The sequence below is a fragment of the Aythya marila genome (assembly GCF_965140915.1).
Source record: "Aythya marila genome assembly, chromosome: 6".
Classification (NCBI taxonomy): domain Eukaryota; kingdom Metazoa; phylum Chordata; class Aves; order Anseriformes; family Anatidae; genus Aythya; species Aythya marila.
The window spans coordinates 9,877,645-9,897,396 of NC_139047.1; the positions used below are offsets into that span (position 1 = coordinate 9,877,645).

The 19,752-nt window shown below is 44.8% G+C and overlaps 1 protein-coding gene across 3 annotated transcripts in view; it reads right to left on the reverse strand.

Moving 5' to 3' along the window:
• The window catches only part of AGAP1 (ArfGAP with GTPase domain, ankyrin repeat and PH domain 1), a 354,680-nt gene extending 338,594 nt beyond the window's left edge, over positions 1-16,086 (reverse strand). For all 3 annotated transcript variants that reach the window (XM_082763868.1, XM_082763867.1, XM_082763866.1), the window contains exon 1: positions 15,550-16,086. In XM_082763868.1, coding sequence (XP_082619994.1) covers positions 15,550-15,712 — 163 coding nt within the window. In that variant the 5' untranslated portion in view covers positions 15,713-16,086. The remainder of the gene's footprint in view (positions 1-15,549) is intronic.
• Positions 16,087-19,752: the final 3,666 nt, after the last annotated feature.

Genomic DNA, 19,752 nt, shown 5'->3' on the forward strand with positions numbered 1-19,752 from the left:
GAATTCTGAGGAATTCTGTCAAGTTCTGTCGTTTTACTTTTTACCTTGAAGTCTCCCAAGACCAGCTGCTGGTCTTTAAGCATTATGAGGATTTTGCTTCTTTATTTGCACAAGTCAGCATCCTGCAATCACCTGAACCATTTGCTAGAGTAAAAACCAACAGACACCAAAGCCTCTATATTCCAGTGAACACCTACACTTCCATGGTTTGTTTATCCTGCTTCAAGGAAAATACAAAACAAAAAGATTTATTTGAAATAGGAAACCAGTAACTATCCCATACTTCAAGTACATACAGCTGTCTTACCCATTAAAATCATTTTTTATAGCTACATAGGACTTACCTGCTGTCAAGCTGATATGGTTAAAAAATAAACCCTGCATTTTCTCTCCCACTCCACGTTAGGATTTTGAATCTCATTTTTGTCAGCACCCTGGTTTCTAGTAGTTCTCCTTTCTGAGAAGACTAAGCCTAATACAGTTGTCTCATACTGACCTCTTATGCATCCATTTGTTTTCCCTTAAGAGTTATGAGATCTCGAAGGGTTTTTGTGGCATCTTGTACTTTTCTCCATACACTATACCCAGAGAAACCTTTATCTTAATCACTGTCTGGGCAATATGTTCTGCTGAGGTCAATAACCATCCCCTCGTTCTGCTGACATCCCTAGATAAGAACTGGCTTGTTATTGACTTAACAAGTTAATGGAGGGAAACGAGACTGATGCTGGCAGAATAAAGACAGTTCATATTTGGGTTACTTACCGTCTTTCATAAAGCAATTGTTCCAGAATTACCAGGGAAGCGCAGCTCAAAATGAATCATACTACAACTACAGCGGTTTCTCCGCACACCTGAACCAACTTCACTCCAGTTAGGTCAAGTGTTAGTGGCACTGACAGCAAGAAATGCCAACAGACTAACCCCAGCCTCTACTTAGACCCTGACTGATCCCCCACCTGCACTGAGGCCTCTGCACTGGCACTAACGTTTCCATCCAAGTGAACCAGTTTTGTGTCAGCTTCAGTACTCAAATAAATGCACACACCTCCACATCACATATGCAACCACCACGTAGATCATGGGAAACAAGCGACTTTTCTAAGGCACTGCTTTCTCTAACACACTACTGCACTCAGTGCTTTTTTTTTTTTTTTTTTTTTTTTTTTTTTTTTAAAAGGCTGTCACCAAATCCTTTAAAGCAAATTGTGGAACAAGCTGGTTTGGGTACCTTTGACTTATTACAGCAAGTAAAATAGCATCTGGAGCCACCTCCTGATTATAATTAAATATATCTAAATAAAGATATACAAGTCAGGGAGAACCCTACAGATTTATATAGCTGTGCTCATACCTGTTTGTAATGTGTTTTTGTTTGTTTCGTTTTTGTTTGTTTTTTAATATCACTACTTCACTGATCCTGTTTAAAAAAAACTAATCCCATCTGTGATTGGATCTGTTTCTCAGTACCCGACTTACCTAGCTTGTCATCACAGGACAGCAGGGTACCCTGCATTCATCCGGTATCACCCCGTACCTAGTACGCAATATCCCCATCTGCTAAGCAGAGGACAGTTACAAGAAGTACAGAAAAATTGCCGCACGTTATTAATGATCCAGAAGAAGTGTGTCACCACTGGACAACACAGGTTCCCCTGGCAGCACCTTTCACTGAAGTTACAGACTCCCAGACAGCATTTAGGAGGCCTTGTTTTGGTGCTGCTTCCTTCCAAGATGATGATATCCATATGCAAGTTACTAACAAGCAGCTGGCTCATTCTGAGCAAGCCACCTTATTTACATAGTAATTTCCAAAAAAAATTCTGAGAACACCTGTAGGCTACCTTGCTGCTCCAGGCGCTTTACAAACACTGACAAAATTGATTTTTCCCATTTATCTACCAGTGTCTGAAAGGAGGAAAAAAACACTATTGGCCTGACCTAGTTAGCAAACCAAGGAATATATACTTGTACTTTAATTTTTATAGCATGTCACTATCTAACATCAGGCAATCCCTAAAGGGACATACTAGTACTTTTTAGGTCACCAAGGTACTTTGCTGTTGACAGCCTACATTCAAGTCCCAGCCCACCACCAGTTCCTCAGTGTATTTTCCCCTCCCAACTGACTGCCTCTTTAAGCTTTCTGTAGTTTCACTTCAACACCTACTGGCCTGCCCCCACAGCAAGCCTCAAATCAAGAAGCTCTGAATTCATTCACGTGTCTAAATCACTTTGGCATATCAAGTTCAAGGTAGATGGATGGATGTTTTGTCAAACCGCAGTCGGTCAGGAGTTTTCAGCTAACACAATGCACGCAGCACCTGACAGAGCTACAGTCCAGCAGGAAGGAGGCTCTGCCCAGCTACCCCATTCGTGCAGACAGCAGCCCACACAGCTCTTCAAACTAAAAATTCGGCTACCACAGCGCTCTCCTCGAGCAGATTTTTCTTCATGTAGATGTCCATAAGCCATCCCTTCAGCCTCCTGCATTCCATAATCTGACATTAACATTTCCCCTATCAGCCCAGAAATACAAAACCTTTCCATCCTGCATTTCAGCTGAATGTTTGCCCAAGAAGTAGAATACCTAATGAACACTTCCTTTACCAGGCAGGCAACTGTCAGCATGTTCATAGTACCTCAACACCACTGCATGAGTTACCCCCGTTTTATTCCTATGAATCTGGGATTTCTGCTGCACTGACTGGCACATATGCCTGAATACAAATTCAAATGGTACATCAGATCTTTTATTACCAAAAATGCCCAATCAAGTTTCACATATCTGTGTAGTAAAAATAGGGTAACAGTAACAATCCAGCTGAAGAAAGTAAAAAAAAAAAAAAAAAAAAATCTTCCAGGATTGCTTAAATACTGTGAAGAGCAAGTATGAGACTACATTCGAGCCACTTCACTTTCCCTGAAACATTCCAGTGACTAAGATGTGTCACACTTCGATTGAGCACTTACAAACAGCTGGTGGCTTCTGGCTTGCTTGTATTTGTACACTGACCAGGTTTAAAAAACACGCAATGCTCCATTTTAAAAGCTTTTCTGAGATAATTTGGAGTTTGCTGGCAAGTGAGTAATAAGTACATGCAGTTCACATCAACTACCTCATCAATTAGCATAATAAATCAAACCAGCAATCCTCTAACTGAGTTCACTCTATTATGCAGGAAGCAAGATGTTCCAGTTAGCAAAATATTCCCTGAGAAGTACTGTCTTTTTATACATGCATAATGCCCCAAAAAAAGAGTCATCTGGGTTTCCTGACTTCAGCTAAAATCCTGGTTTCAACCACATTCAGCATTACCAAGGCAGGTGCCAGCTGTCAATGCTCGTGCCTCCACCTTGCTGGCCCCAGAGGATTACCACACCTCCTTTCCGTCTTTAGCCCCATCCAGAAGCTAACACCGTTATACATCTGAACACTATTAAACGCTGCAGTCCCACAACAGCGAAATACTTCAAAAGGCCAGCTAACACAGGTTAAAATCAAAGTCTCCTTCTGCATTCAGAAAGCAAGGAAACGGATGCATTACCGACAGGGCACAGGACTAGCTTTGCACAACTTGCTTCTATTTCTGCCTGCCTTCTCTTACTGAACTCCAACCTACAGATTTATGTTGGAGCAGCTGGATTGCCTTAGGAAGATGATCAATGACTATGGAAGAGTTGGAAATGCAATAAGGCTCCAGCTATTGGCTTTGATGTTTGGAGCATATCAGCAGCACTGTCAATTCTAACAATTTCACGTAATACAAAGCTGCTACCCACCACTGTCAACATCCTGTGCAAACGGAGCAGAAGCTTGCCCGGAGACCCACAAAAGTCTTTCGACTCCAACCTCAAACAACAACCTAAAATGAATTTTCCACAAGGAACACATTTTGAAGGAGGACTAGGAGCACCGTTACTCAACATTATTCATGATACCAAAAAAAAAAAAAAGAAAACCTGAAATTATGCAAATACTTTATAAAGGCTTAAAAAAATGGAAAACAAACCTCTACTACATCACTGATTTTATATTCACACAAGGAAAGGAACATGATTTTCCTTCATTGCTGTTATATAGTAGGTTGTTTTTCTCCTAGCTGACACACATACCCTTGGCAACACAGCCAGTAACACCTTCTAGCCAGAAACAGGGACCATGCAATTAGCAACAAAATGATTACTAACTGCTTTTTTCACTATCCAATGCCCACATCTATTATCATTTTCCAAGCTACTGTTCTCATTCTATTTCTAACAATTAGATAACAAAAAGTTATCCAAATGAGATGCACATAGCCCATCTTTCTCTGAAGAACCTGAGAGCTGGCACCTTGAACAGCAGGCCTCTGACTTTCAGCTACCACTTTCTAGGCCCTAGCTGTTGTTTTTTTCCAAGAGCACTCCACCTGTGCCTGATCATAAAAGCCTGCCAGTGCTACAGATGATCATGAGCACTACGAAGACCGTAACAGCTTACTATGACAGAAGCATTGGTTATCTCATCTTATCATGAAGCATTTAGACACTAAAGCCTAACTCATTCATCACATTAGGCTTAAAAAGAAGAGAGAGCAATATTCAAATCTAAGTAGAAAATCAAATGTCAGCTCAACTACTCCTTTGTATACCTTCAAAATGTCTAACAGTTTGGTTTTCAGGAGATATTGTTCCTTTCCTCTCTACAATAGGTTTTGAGTTCTTTTCATTCTTATGATTCTAAGAACGGAAATGTGAAAACAGCAAAGCCCCCATTTTAACAGCGAAAATCAGCCAGGATCATCTCCAGGGATAGTCACTCACTACCTTTTTAGAACATTTTATATCTCACTGACAGCATCAAGTCTCCAGTTAGATCCGTCTACCCTTCAGGACAAGTGCTGGGAGGAGCTGAGCATCTACCCCCTGTGTCAGGATAATCCCACGGCATTAAAAATAGGCTTCCCAGAAGGCAGCCGCTTGGAGCTGATAACTGAAACGCCTCTTTGTATCTAACTTACAAACTGAATCAGTCTTGGTATCATCAGTTATGCTGCTCAAGAGGAAAGCGTTAAGCGTGCAGAACAGAAGATTGCAGCTGCAGCAGTGGAAGCCATACGTGTACGTACCAGGTGACACACACACACCAGGCTTTCATCATGCAGGCACCTAAACTCCAGCAAATGACCCAGGCCACAACTGCTTCAGCACTTGCCGTGCTATGCTTGTCATTCCCTTGCCTTCCTTGCTGTCCTCATGCTCTATTTTCCATCAATTCCAGTTTCTCAGTTCTTACTATATCCTTCCAAACACCCACGTACAAATCTTGTCTCTCAAGTACTCTGCAAAGAAATCCAAGAAAGCTTCTTCCTTTCAATTCAGGAAGGGTTGAACACTCTTGAATGCTTTTTCCCCATTATACTGTAATCTCATCTCACAGGCGGAGAGCAAGGTAATAAAACCAAAGGCTTGTTTCTTTGTAGTTCAGATAAATTTAGAGTCCAATATTACGCAACAATGCTTTCCATACAATGCGTAAGAAAATTTAACTTCTGTATCCTGTGCAGGCAGCTCAACATTAAAGCAATACAGGTAATTTAGCAGGGCAAGCTCGTAACCAGAAATGCTGCAGGTCATGACTGCTATAGTTGGCACCCTCTCTTCACCGAGCTGTAATGTTAGGACAGCTGCCACAGGAAGGCTGCCTAGACGACTGGATCTTTGTCTCCGTGACATTGAAATGATTATAAAGCTTCAAACCACTTTAAGTAGGTTCACCAAATGACTAATTCTGGCGGTGACATTCTAGAAAACAGGGAAAATGAGGGACCATTTGGAGATTTATTTCAACTGTGTGCTTTATCAATCCATACACAGCCTTCAACGTCTCTCTCCTTTTCCCCACATCTCTGGTTTGGGTGTGTTTTCCTGAGTTCGGCTGGTATCTCTGGGGAAATTCACTGCTGGATTAAAAACAGGAAATCTTTCTTGGGTTATTGACCAAGTGATGCAAAAAGCCTTGCTTTTGGTTCACAATTAGTTAACTCTGATACACAAACATTTGCAAAGTTAAGTGGGATACATTTAAATGACTGCTGCCTTGGCAGCCAGTGGCATGCTTTTAGCACATTTCCCCTAGAGAACACAGTTGCTGTGATACCTAAAAGACAGGCTTCCTGGCTTTTCTTCTGAGCATGCTAAGTGAAGTAGTGAAATAATAGAAATTGCACATTCTCACACTACTGGTTACAGGACGCTAAAATATCCTGCAGTAGTGCCTGTCTTGCTGTGTCCTCCTGGTTCTGCTACTGAAAAATGTAGAATCAAAGCCCGCTGGGCTGGGAAAGACCTGCAAGATCACAATGTCCATCCATCAACCTGACCTAACACCTCCCACCACCAAACCACATCCCTCAATGCCACGTCCTCATGTCTCTTCAACACCGCCATGGATGGTGACTCCACAACTTCCCCAGGCAGCCTGTTCCAGTGCCCGACCTCCTTCTCCATGAAGAAATTCTTCCTAATGCCCAACCTAAACCTTCCTGATGCATCTTGTGGCCATCGCATCATGTCCTATCACTTGTTGCCTGAGGGTAGAGACCAAGACCTCTGACCCCAAGCTCACCAGTGCTGCATACAAGGTGATGATCACTTCCCTAGCCCCACTGGCCACGTTACTTCTGATGGAGGCCAGGATGCCACTGGCCTTCTAGGACACCTGGGCACACTGCCAGCCCACATTTAGTTCTGGTTCTGAAGTACAGACATAGGGGTATAAATTCATAGAAAAATTACTAACAGGAAGAACATCATCTGCAGCTTTAGCTTAATAGAAACTGTAAACACTACCAAATTCAAGTTCAGGAGAATTTTCCTCCAGGTTTCATATTAAATTATGTCCAATTGCTCTCATCTAGGCTACAAATGGCCCTTCAATTCCCTCAAAATGAAACAAAAAAGATAAAAACCAATACAAGTCCGAAGTTTCTCATATGTAAACAAATAAAAAGGCCACAGATGTACTGCAATACAGCTAAAGCCACGGACTCAATTACAGCGTTTGCAAGAGTCACTTTGCTTGCCTGTATTTATTTCCTTAAGCACAGAAGGGGAAATTAGCAAATAAAATAGTTGTCTAATCATTAGGCTTACATTCATTGCCCAAGTATGTAAGCAAATAAAGCTGCTACACGAGACACAAAAATTATACACCTCGGTCACATCAACCCTGTATTTTTGTGCTTGCTTCTTCAAGTGGCTCACTGAAGCAACAGGGGGGGAAAAGAAAGCCAAGCCGCTCACGGAGTTGGAAATGCACTGTCATCTCAATAGCCCTTCATCTGTGGCATTGCACAGCCTCCAAAGATGATGTTAGTCAGAACCCTGAAATAGCATTAATGAGATTGGATGTGTATAGACCGGATAAATAATGCATCTGCTTCCATCTTCTTTCTGAAAGAAACACTAAACACTTCCAGGAAGATTTGGAGCCATCAGCTGCACCACAATGGATGCACTAGGAACGAGGGAATCCAAACAATGCCTGCTTCCTCTTGCATTTGTAATCACAAGGTGGAACTTTCTTTGAGGACATATTTCCACAGCTGCCTGAGCACGCCACAGTGAGACCACATCGTTACCTAATTTCTAGGGTTAATCACAAAATTCCTGCAGTATTTATAACCTTATCAAAATGAAACAGAAGTACACGTTAGTTGCAAATTTGGATCAAAAGCTGTACAGATGACTAAAAAGTTCCTGAAAAGCCATTCCAGATATATAGACACAGGGAACTGAAATACTCTTGACTTTATAACAACCTTTTAAAAGAAATTTAATCTTGTCACTCGAAAAACTATTTGCCACCCTCTACCCTCATGCTGGGGAGTTCATGAGCACCCTTGAACCCTCTCCCTTCACCGCATGTAAATGCTGTCTTTTCCATCTCATCCTCTGCTCTCCCATTCCCTGCCAAGTGATTGGAGAGAGAGGTGAGGAAAAACTATCATCTTGGTGTTAACAAGGACAGGTATGCATCCCTGGGAGGGATGGACTCCTTAAGAAGCTTGCTAACTGCCACAAGTCTAGGGAATCAATCAAGTGATAACAGGACAGGGAGAGATGGCTCCTGGTGGAGCCCACAGGAGTGGCACACCCAGTATTGTCTTAGCTCAGAAGCAGGGAGCTGGGAAAACCACAGACTGTTGGCTTTGAGCTCAAAGGAATGTTCTTTTAGTTAGGATAAGCTTCTCAGCCAAACCTCTTGCTTTGAAATACTAACAATTTTGCCACCACAGAGGCCAGTAACCAGCTGTGCACCCCAAAGGTCAATATTGGCTCCGATCCCATCTAACATCTTAATGAATGCCCCAGATGACAGGGCAGAGCATACCTGCAGCATGTTTGCAGACAACGTGGAGCAGCCGAGGCAGCAGAGGGCCATGCAGCCACCCCCAGGGGGACAGGCCGCTGAGCTGGGCTGGCAGGAGCTTGGGGAAGCCCAGCCAGGAGAGGTGCAGAGTGCTGCCCCCGGGGAGGAACTCTTCAGTGCAACTGCTTCACCTCCTCCATCCCGCCTCAGCTCAGACAGGGTGCCCAGCCCCAGGTCCCGGCGCCTCCTGAAGCTCCCCAAGGAGGAGCCCCCCCAGGCTCTGGGCAGCCTGTGCCAGGGCTGCGGCACCCGCCCAGCACAGCAGTGCTGCCTGGTGCTCAGGGGTCTGCAGCCAGCTGCAGCCTCCCAGGAAGCCTCAGCACCACGGGAAGCCCTGCAGTGCAAAGGGCTGCTGAAGTCAGGGGGTAGAGGGACAGCTGCAGGATCTGTGTCACTGCCCCCTGCTCCAACTTGGTCCCAGACCCTTTGGGGTCTTTGTCCCAAGGCCCCCAGTACTCCTGCCTCCACCCAGGCAGCAACACTTGCACACCCTCGCCACAGGGCTCCATGCAGAGATGTCTCTCTCCACAAAACCATATTTAAGTCCTGATGGTGCCTGATTCCCAGGAGTCCTTAAAACAAGCAAGCAACATCCTGCAGCCCATCCATATCCGGCAGTCCTTGCTCGATTATCGCATGGTATAAAGACAAGCCAGAGCACAAAAGAGAAGCTTAGCATAGCTCCCCATCAGTACGGGTAACATGAAGCACAAGCAGTCCTTGAAGCTGGTCAAGGACAAAAACTAATATTACAGAAGACAAATCTCCTGTTTTCATGGAGGTTAGGATTACCAAAAACATTTAAAGCAATGTTTTATTGTTCAGAATAGGGGAACTTTATCCCCTGCAATTTTCACTGACTGTATGAAACCATTTTTGATTTTTTCCACAAATGGTAGAAAGCTGCATGTATCAAAGTCAGAAAGGGTAACCTTAACACAAAAAGCAACAATTGCAGAAACGATGCTTTAAAGGCGCTGTAAGCAAAAGGTCACACAGTTAAGATGCAAATGAATTCTCTATTTCAGCTACTACGTTATTTTGCACTCGCGTTATCTTAAATACCAACAGCGCCATTTACCCTTCTCATCGGTAAGGACAAAACAAGTTCCCAGTTGTGATGCAGCAGAGAGTGAAGTATTCCTGAGGTCTGTGGAGGCACTCCTCATCTGCCTGGCACCATTCCCAAACTCCACCATTCTCCAGAGAAGTATGCTTTTTTTTCCATTGTATACTGTAGTCTGATGGGCTACTTTTAAGTATACCCCATAAGTATTTGGGAATTAATGGAATACATGGTATTTTCACAGTTTTTATCACTTGCTGCAAGGCTCAACCCCCTTGCTTCACTCAGTAGAGTTCACAGCCAGAGAGCAGCTACCTCGCAGCCTGGGTAACAGACTCACGGGATCACCTAGGTTGGAAAAAACCTCCAGCATCCAGCCCAGCCACCACATCCACACGGCTCGGAAATACCTCCCAGGACAGGGACTCCACCACTGCCCCAGGCTGCCCATTGCAATGTTTGAGACCATCTCCTCACCACCTGAGGGAAGAGACGGGCACTGCCAGGCCACAGCCTCCTCTCAGTAGCTGTAGGGAGCCGCAACGCCTCCCCTTGGCATCCTTCTCCCCAGATGAAGCAGCCCCAGCTCAGACTTGTTTCCAGGCCCTTCCCAGCATCCTCATTTGAGCATCTCTACATCTTCCTGTAGTGAGGGGCCCCAAACTGAGCACGATATTCAAGGTGCGGATTGACTGGATTCCCTACATCTGACTGAACCACATGAATTGAATCCCCCGGAACAAAACACACAAAAAAGCACATTCCTGGCATGCTCTATTGTTGCCCTCTCTCCCACAAATCTGAAACAAGATGGCCATGCTACAAAACTGTTCCCCAGGCACTGCCTCTGAAAGTTTTCCTCAAAGTAAAATTCAGTGCAAGACTACAGACTCCCGCCAGACAAATTACTACATCTTAAATTATTTATTTTGCAGACCTGAAAAGCAAAGCGAGCAAAAAGTAGCCTTGTTTTGCATGCTAAGATGTCACAATCAGCCTCCAAAACCATTTTAAAGCATTTTGGCACCCATACGAAATGGATTTGCATCATTGTTTGTTATGTTTGGAGTATCAGCTGTAGTGATAAAGCTACGAATCCCATAGACTGATCCACAGTTTAAAAAAGCACAGCAGTAAGACAGCTTGAATAGGGTGAGTAGTACTAAGGTTTCAAGATGCCACTGTCTCATCAATACTAATTTCTTCAGCTTTGCTCATTTACACTTAAATATCTGAACTACACCATCATTCCTTTGACTTATTTAAATACTACAACATACATGTACTCCCAAACTCTCCTTCCCAGTTGCTTGACTTAATTATTTGCTTGCAGGGAGATCCACAGATGCTTGATCTCCTAAGTCTGTTTCAACCAAAGAGCTAAGTAAAAGGGGTGCCCGGTATTCAGCTTTCAGAGCGGCTATAATCGTTTTCAAGTTGCAGCTTTGATATCACTCTCAGCACAAGCTGATTGCAGGACAGCCTTGGCAGCCTCCCACGAGCTCCCTGTACATTATCAAGGAGCGTCTACTTCACCGCAACGATTCAACCCTGCCTCATCACAAACAGGCACGTTAAGGACAAATCCCCTATTTTCAACAAACAATCATAGGTTGGAAAAGACTTTCAAGGTCATCGAGTCCAACCACCAGGCTGACCCACTGGGTCCCACCACCAAGCCCCATCCCTAAGCCCCATGTCCCAAACACCTCCCGGGATGGGGACTCTGCCACCCCCGGGCAGCACCTTCCAGTGCTCCATCGCCCTGCCAGTGACAAAATCCTTTCCCACATCTAATCTAAACCTCCCCTGGCACAACCTGAGACTTCTTGCTCACATCCTGTCCATTGTCACTAAGATATCCACAGCTCCTCGCTGCAGCCTCCCTTCCAGAACAGGGAGACAAAACAAGATCATCGCTGGCATCCTTGTCATTTCTGCCTGTAGTCGCGTATCGCACAGCAGATTTTTTTTTTTTTAAACTGTACATAAACCCAGTTTGTCTCATTGCTCAGTCTCAATGTGTTAAAATACTGTTGTTATCTCAACCCCAGAAGCGAACATAGCTCCTGTGAGACAGAGAACCTCAGTACCACCACTTAAGGAGTCATGAAGCAGAGGGCTCCAAGGAAAGAAGGGCCATGGCAGGGAAAAAAACACAGCTGGAAACCCACAGCAATGACAGGTGCCCTTAACCTGCACTTCAAGAGCCTTCACTCAACCCCGGGCTTCTTTATTATCAAGAAATGTGTTTCAAAGTGACTGAAGAAAAAATAAAGAACCTACCCATTCTAGCACCCACTCCCCAATGCACCAGGATCTCTGCACTGCCCTGAACATGTTATTTCCAAGCACACAGATCTCGTCTCTTCTGTAAGCTTGAGATGACTTCTGAAGTCCCAAGACTGAAAGGAAATAGTTAATCATAATTTCAAAACCCAAACTAGCATTCACAAAACAATTTTGAAATGCCTTCTTTTTTCCTTCTTCTTTAACAGAAAGATTAAAATAGAAATCACAAGATGCTCTGGAGCACAGCTCTTCATAGCCGAGCACTGTTTGGTATAGCATCTGTAAGATTCAAAGCAGCAACCTCCAAAAACCCTCAAAAAAAAAACCACAGACCACAGAGATTTTCAAATCACTGTCAGGGCACACTGAAGCCAGTATCTTAAGTGTGGTTGTTAGGCTTTGTTTTATTAGCAGAGGATTGAAGATACTTCTTGTCTTCCCCATAGTTACAAAAATCTGCTCAAAGCCCATGTTGAAGCAGAGTGTTTTGACAGGCTTGCCACTGCGTAAAAGGATAGCAAACTATTTCAGATGCTCAACGCCTGCTGCATTAGTGCCTGTTAGTACCAAGTGAAGTACACTAGCAAAAGAATTTTTATGGACTATCAGCCAAGAAGACGACATTGACCCTGTTTGGTTGTTTTAAAATTATTTCATGAAGGATTAGAAATGAAATTTTCAGATTGCTTGACTCCCTTTCTTTGGTTTCGCATCACTCTTCAGATTTTATAGCAACACAGCACTAGCCTCATTCTGGACAAGAGAAAAGGGAACTGATACACCCAGCTGTTACCTACCCTTACATAACCACATTCACACCTCGAGAGCATCATGTCTCAAAAACCTAAGGTGTTTCCAGCAGTTTAAAGACTGCTGAAGTCTACTTGTGTTTCCTTCTCTCTGTTGCTAAGTACTCTATATATTTGATACAAGAACCGCTGAATGCTGATCAAGTACTGATGCCTCTACTGATGGAGCTCAGCTCATGAGCCACAGAACCGGTAACAGCACCTCAAGTTCCTTGGCTACTTATGAATTTCATAACAAAACCCATACTTCTGTTCAATTTTCCAATTTTAACTCTGCAACTGTGAAATGCATGAACCTGAAAGTAACCAGCTCTTAGCACTTTCATCCTGTGTAGAAAAGCTAACGAACCAATATCACACAAATGTTTTAGCAATTATCACACCAAACTCAGGACAACACAAGGAAAGACGTCTCTGAAAAAAAAAAAAAAAAAAATCAAATCAAAGCTTCAATTCAGGACACAATTAGCAGTCAGCAGTTGCTCTCTTAGGACTAGATACAACTCCTGCCCTTGAATACGAGGAATCGTTGCTGCTGGAAGACCAGCTTCATTTCACATTATTGAAACGGTCATTGATCCAGCAAATGTGCCCAGGCACTCCTCTAACAGAGCTCAAAGCCTAGAAAGTAGTTTACACTGCCAATAAAATCCTTAAAAAAAAAAAAAAAAAAAAAAAAAAAAAGTAGACTAAGTCAGTGACATCTATAACAAAAAAGAAATTCTGAGAATAATTAATAGTGTAACTTTGCTGAATTGAGTCTCAAACTGCTTTAGATTCCAAGTGTGTTCTCCTCCAGATCCATAAAAACCTCTCTTGAGCAAGTACGAATTATCGGAGCTGATCAAGGCGCACATGCTGGTTGGAGTTATGGTTTAGAGCAGCCTGAACTAACGAGACTACATTCTTTTCTTTAAAGGGTATGGTTTCTTTTTCCACTGGAAAAAACTATTTCAGCACAAAGTTACTTAATATTTTCTCATCTCAGCCACGTGCCAACACCACAATTCCTCGCTATCAGTAAAAAAGCTGAATACCTTGAACTCAAAAGGCTTCATGTGAGTTAGGGAGCTATCATTACGACACTCAACTCTGCAGCTCAGTAAGGACTTCCGAGACTGCAACAGCAGCAAAACAGATGAGACCCTCAAACATGCAATAAGGAGTTACCATGTAAAGCTAGGAGCTAATTTTACAGAAAAATAGTCAAAGGAGGTTTACCAAAATACACAACCTGGTGCAGTTGTAACCCAGGAGTGAGGTGAATTTTCTTAGCCTTTCTTCTTTTTGCTGTTGTTACTAAAAATTGCATATATGTAAAATTCAGGGTTACATGTACTCCAAGAGCCCTCCAAATGAAAAATTACCTAAAATAGGCACTTTTTCTAGATAAATCTTTCCCATGAATCAGATGTGCTGGTTGCATGACTCAGTGTCCAACACAAGTTAGACAGCAAACTGTCTCCGAAAATTTTACTCATCAGCTTTGCTTTTGAAAGACATTTGCAGGCTGCTGTTTTGTTTTTAGAGCCTTTGTGAGTGACAAGGGAACGGAGCTCCAGTTAGGTAACAAGCCATTAATACTTGACAAGACAAATGCGAGTCACATGCTAGCGAGATAACTACATAGAACACTTCACATCCTCCTCCCACTTCTGCACAAGCTTGGCTGCATCACTAAGCATCAAGAAACATGACATTTAGAACCACATAGACATGCATTAATTACCACTAAATATATATCTTCTTTTTCCCCCCTGAAGGACATCATCTATCCCACAGAAATCCAAACACCAGCAGTACTGCAAAAGGAACAGTGGTGCCTGTGTCCCCTTCCCACAACATATTTTAAGTTTCCATCTCTTCCGTGAAAGAGGAGAGCAAATGGAAGGACTCCCAGGAGGGGCGCAGAAGCTGACAGCCACTCATCATCATCTCAACAAGTGACAAGTACAATAGGCAACACGCAGAAAACTCCACCGCATACTCAGTCCCCAGCCAAGTCTGCTCATCAAACTGCCTTCTTCAATACGTGACAGGCGCTGCCAGGCTCCCCGGCTTGCTATGCAGGACACTAACAAGGATTATTGCCCCCTCCCCCTAAAACGTTGATGGTACCCCGTCTAATGCCACATTGCCCGTTCGCTCAAGCCGCACGGCTCCAGTCAGATGAATCAGTTAGCTTTTGAAGTCACAATCCCAGTTACTTTCTTTATGACATATGCTTTAAGGAGGAGAGAGGCCATCAAAACCCGATGGCTGTAACCAGCTCTCTATTTCAGATGCTATACATCATACTCTGCTTGCTTGAATCCCTTCCAAAACAGCGGCAGACTAATTCAATGGCAAAAGCACACAACACAAGGCTTTAAACGACTAGGCAAAATAACTTAAAGATTTCTTCTTAAAGACACATTCTTAGCCAATGCTGTTTGCTCTTTTTAACTCCAGTGGTAGCTAAGAAAAATATCTACAGAGTTCCCAGCGTGATTTTTTTCCTCGTTTTGCACTCTTGAACTGCTTAGGATGTGCATCTGTAGCACTGCTTTGAGGACAGATACCTATAAATCTAAGCTTAGAAGACTTAACTCCATCTTGCTATCGAACCCGTGGGTTTGTTTGTGTTTTTTTTTTTTTTTTATTTACACTATTGCACGGAGTGCTGCCCCGTGATCCGCTTGTGCATCTTGTTTACTCGATAAAACACCGAAACGGAGCCCGTGCACTCAGTGTCTCGGTGGGAGCTGTACGGAACAGCAAATATCGCTTTTTCTCAAGCCCTTCCGAGGCAGGCAGCGTCCTTCTCACCTCACCCCGCTGCTCGCAGGACGCTGCTCCGCCTGCACACCAGCAGAGCAACTTCTCAGAGCAGCACCGAGCCCCCCCCCAAAAAAAACAACAACCCCCACGGGGTCCGGGGTCCAGCCGTCGGGGGAGGGGGGGGGGGGGGGGGGGCAGAGGCTCACCTTCGATGGCGATGACATGCTCGCGGATCTGGCTCTGCAGCACGGGCTCGTCCAGGCGCTCCAGCAGCTCGTAGATGGAGTAGATGTTGGGGTGCACCGACTCGAAGCGCTGGATCTCGGCGCGGATGGCTGCCGAGTTGGCCAGCTGCTGCTGGTAGTTCATGGTGCGGCCGCTCCCCTCCTCCTCCTCCTCCTCCTCCTCTTCGTCGCCGTCGCCGTCCCCGTCCCCTCTCCCCGCCCCGCCGGGCCCCCCCCCGCTCCCCGGCAGCGCCTCGCCACAGAGGGACCGGGCCGGGGGGGCAGCGCCGGGGCCGCCCTCACTGCATGGCGGCGGGGCAGGGCGAGGCGGCGGCCCCCTGCCAGCTGCGGACCGGCCGCCGGCCCCGCTCCCTCAGCTCCGTGGCGGCGGCCGGTCCCGCCGGCAGCCTGCGGCCGGCTCCCCTCGTCCCTCTCCCTCTCCCCTTGATCTCCTTCTCCCTTCGCCTCAGCGCCCTCAACGCTCCCAACGGCCGTAACGGTCCTAACGGCTCCGCGCGCGCCCCGGGACCGGGCTGCCCCCCCCCCCCTACTCCTCCTCCTCCTCCCCTCCGCCCCCCGTCTTTCTCCTCTGCCTCCCTCACGCACACGCAGGCCGTGCCCCCCTCCCCTGCGTCACACGGCCGTGCCCGCCGCCGGGCGCGCTGGGAAATGTAGTCCGCGGGGCGCCGTCCTGAAAGCCCCCCCCACCCCTCCCAGTGTAGTGGTGACATTGGTGGCAGGGTGGAGCAGGTGGTCTCGGAGGGCTTTCCCAGCCTTAATCACAGAATCACAGAATCACAGAATCACAGAATTTCTAGGTTGGAAGAGACCTCAAGGTCATCGAGTCCAACCTCTGACCTAACGCTAACAGTCCCCACTAAACCATATCCCTAAGCTCTACATCTAAACGTCTTTTAAAGACCTCCAGGGATGGTGACTCCACCACTTCCCTGGGCAGCCTGTTCCAGTGTCTTACAACCCTTTCGGTAAAGAAGTTCTTCCTAACATCCAACTTAAAACTCCCCTGGCCCAACTTAAGCCCATTCCCCAAATGGTTCTGGGGTTCTATGTGTCATGAAGGGTGTAAAATCGCTCTGAAAACTTGTTCGTGGTGCCAGTAAAAGAAAGAGGAGTGTTAAAAACTCCACCATTCTCACTCAGAAACACCTAGAGCAGTAATAACTGCTCGGTTCTTTGCTGTGAGGTGATAGCACACTGCAGGGATGTTGTGGAGTCTCCTTCTCTGGAGATACTCAAACCCACCTGGATGCCACCCTGCACAATGTGCTCTGGGTGACCCTGCTTGGCAGGGCGTTGCACTGGGTGATCTTCAGAGGGCCCACCCAACCTCATCCGTTCTGGGATTCTGTAATAAATATCTAATCTGCTTTAGGTAAGTTACAAATCACAGAATGATTTGGGGTGGGAGGGGCCTCAAAGCCCCCCCGGTGCCACCCCTGCCATGGGCAGGGTCCCCTCAAGCAGAGCAGGCCCCATCCAGCCTGGCCTTGGGCACTGCCAGGGATGGGGCACCCACAGCTCCTCGGGGCAGCCTGGGACAGGGCCTCGCCGCCCCCATAGTACAGAATTTCTTCTAAAATCTAATCTGAACCTCCCCTCTTTCTGTTTAAAACTATTCTTGTCCTATCCCTACACTCCCTGTTAAAGAAGTAGAGAATGATGTTGTGATGAAACATTGCTGTCACCAGCACAAACAAGTATTATGAGGTAAAAACCAAGTATTATGAAGTAAAATGAATCATTTTCAAACCAGCTACACACACAGCTGGGAATTCACCTCAATAAATTCATATTTAGGATCATTATTTTATGGATTTAAGCTCCAAAACTGTAAAATGTGGAGCAAAATTTAACAGAAGAAACATTTTAGCATGAGGTAAGGGATAGTCTCAGGAAAAATGTATCCACTGGCTCTACTGACATATACCACAGCAGTGAATAGAATAAATTCAGTAACTTACTTATTTTTGCCAAAATGATTAAACAGTTTGTCATTATTTGGGCATACAGCTCTGGCCTCGCAGAGCTGTTAAGCTGTTTTCTCAGTGCAGTTGTTTTGCTATGATACTCGTAACTAGCTTTTTTTGTGGTTTTAAAAATATCTTCTTGTGTAATCCTTGTCTTAACTGTTGGTTATTTGGTAATGCTAGGTCTTAAGGACAGAGGAGGCAAAGATTTTGAAAATTTAACATATATATCAAGTTCATTGAGCCACATTTAAAAAAAAAAAAAAAAGTGCTTTGTTTTCTTTTTTTCTTTTAAACCATCTAGGAATGTAAGTGGATGATGAAGATCCTTCAGATAATGGCTGTGGTGCTGCTTCTGTCAGTTGCCTCTCAATGAATTCTGCCACGTAATACATCAGCTATTATGCCTGAGGTAAGCAGTTGCTACCAATTTGTACCATGAACATACTAACTAGTATCTCATTTGCAAATAGTCCCAGTAACACTTGGTCATTAACCTTCTCAATGTGATGGCTCACACATACAAAAACAAACAAACAAAACTACACAACAGAGGTGAAAACTGAAGCTGAGAAGTGGGATGGAGTTTTGGGGTACTACTGAATATATTACTTGGAGAACTGACATTGACTAATTAACAGCAAATAGCTTTCACCCTCACGTGTGTATGAAATAAACTGCCTTTCCGTCAGCAACCAGTGGAGGGGACAGGGGTGGGGGTGGAGAGGAGGGACTTCTGAAACCCAGTCTACTCATCGGGTCTATGCCTATGAATTCTGACAGGAAAACTTCCAAGGATGTTATCTGCAGATGGGCACACATTGGGGACCTGGTAGGGGAGAGGGAGACTGCAACACTGTGGCTTGTCACTAAATCTCCAGGGTGCCAGCAGTGTGGGATAGCCTCAGTGATATCCCCGTGTCACCAGGGGGTAAGTGGCCCAGTGCAGCCAGGGCATCCCTGTGGTGGCTTTCCCTTGTCCCTGCTTCCTGGGGTGGGTGGGGAAGCAGCAACCAGTGGTTACCAAAGAACCCTTATTTTTCCACAGAGAACCACTTACTGCCAATTTTCCCATTCCGATTCTCAAATGGGGAAGTCTTTAATTCAAGCAGAAGGACTAAAGCTTTCTCAGTATTGATCGCTGACTACTGTGTGAGTTGTCTTCTGCTCTTTCAAATGGTTGAGGGGGAGAGAACAAATAATGTTTCTCAATAGGGATTGGTATTTTTATTAGCTTTCTTGTTTTAAATTTCTAATCCTATTGGGAAACTCTTGAGTAGACAGCAAAAAATTTAAGAGGAATATGGTCACTGCTTTAACTAGTGGGAACTGCACGTGGTATTAATGAGGATAACTTGTGAAGCATAAGAGGATTTTGGCTTTTATTTACCTTAGACTGTTTGAATAAGTTAATGGTATGTAGAAAGCTAGTAAATGTAAGCTCTAACGCTCTCATTTTCTTCCCTCCATCCTGATCTGGAGCAGAAGTACCTCACATTACTTGGTCCTTCTGGAAAATGCCTAAGGCAAGAGCAGAGCAGGGAGCTAGGCAGGAGCCTCTGCTGCATGTGAGGCTGACTAGTTCCACTGCAGCCTTATGCCTTGTATTCTTCCAGCTCTAAAATTCGTGGGAGGCTAAGATGCAGGAAACAATTCCCAGCCAGAGTAGTGTCAACTGCAAATGAACGCAACTACTACGTGCAAATAATTGGAGCATGAAAACCCCGTGTTAATAATACTTCTCTAATGCTATGATCCTTAGGCCTTCTATGAAGCTTTTGCTATTCTGATTTTTTTTTGCTGCTACAGTTTGTATGCAAGCCGTGTAAAATAAAAGCAAAATATAAGCTACTACTGCAGCCTACTCAGATTTCTCACATGAGAAGGCTGTAACAATAAGTAATATTTTCCTGTGCTTGTAGTAGAGATTATCCTTAAATGCTGCTTGTGATGCACAGAGCGATGCTGGATACATCTCTCAGCTATTAAACTCGGCTTTAGGGAGTCTGGCATCAGAAGTGCTCCATCATCCTTTAATGTGAATTGGGAAAGAGAATGGCTTTGGCAGCACCGCTGTGAGCATTCACAAATCTAGTTTTACTTTGGTCTGGGACATGGCTAGCTGGGGCACTTCACTTTTCTCAGCCTGTGTTTGTCAAAGGTGATATGAGTGCTGAAATTGGTGCTCATCTCTGAA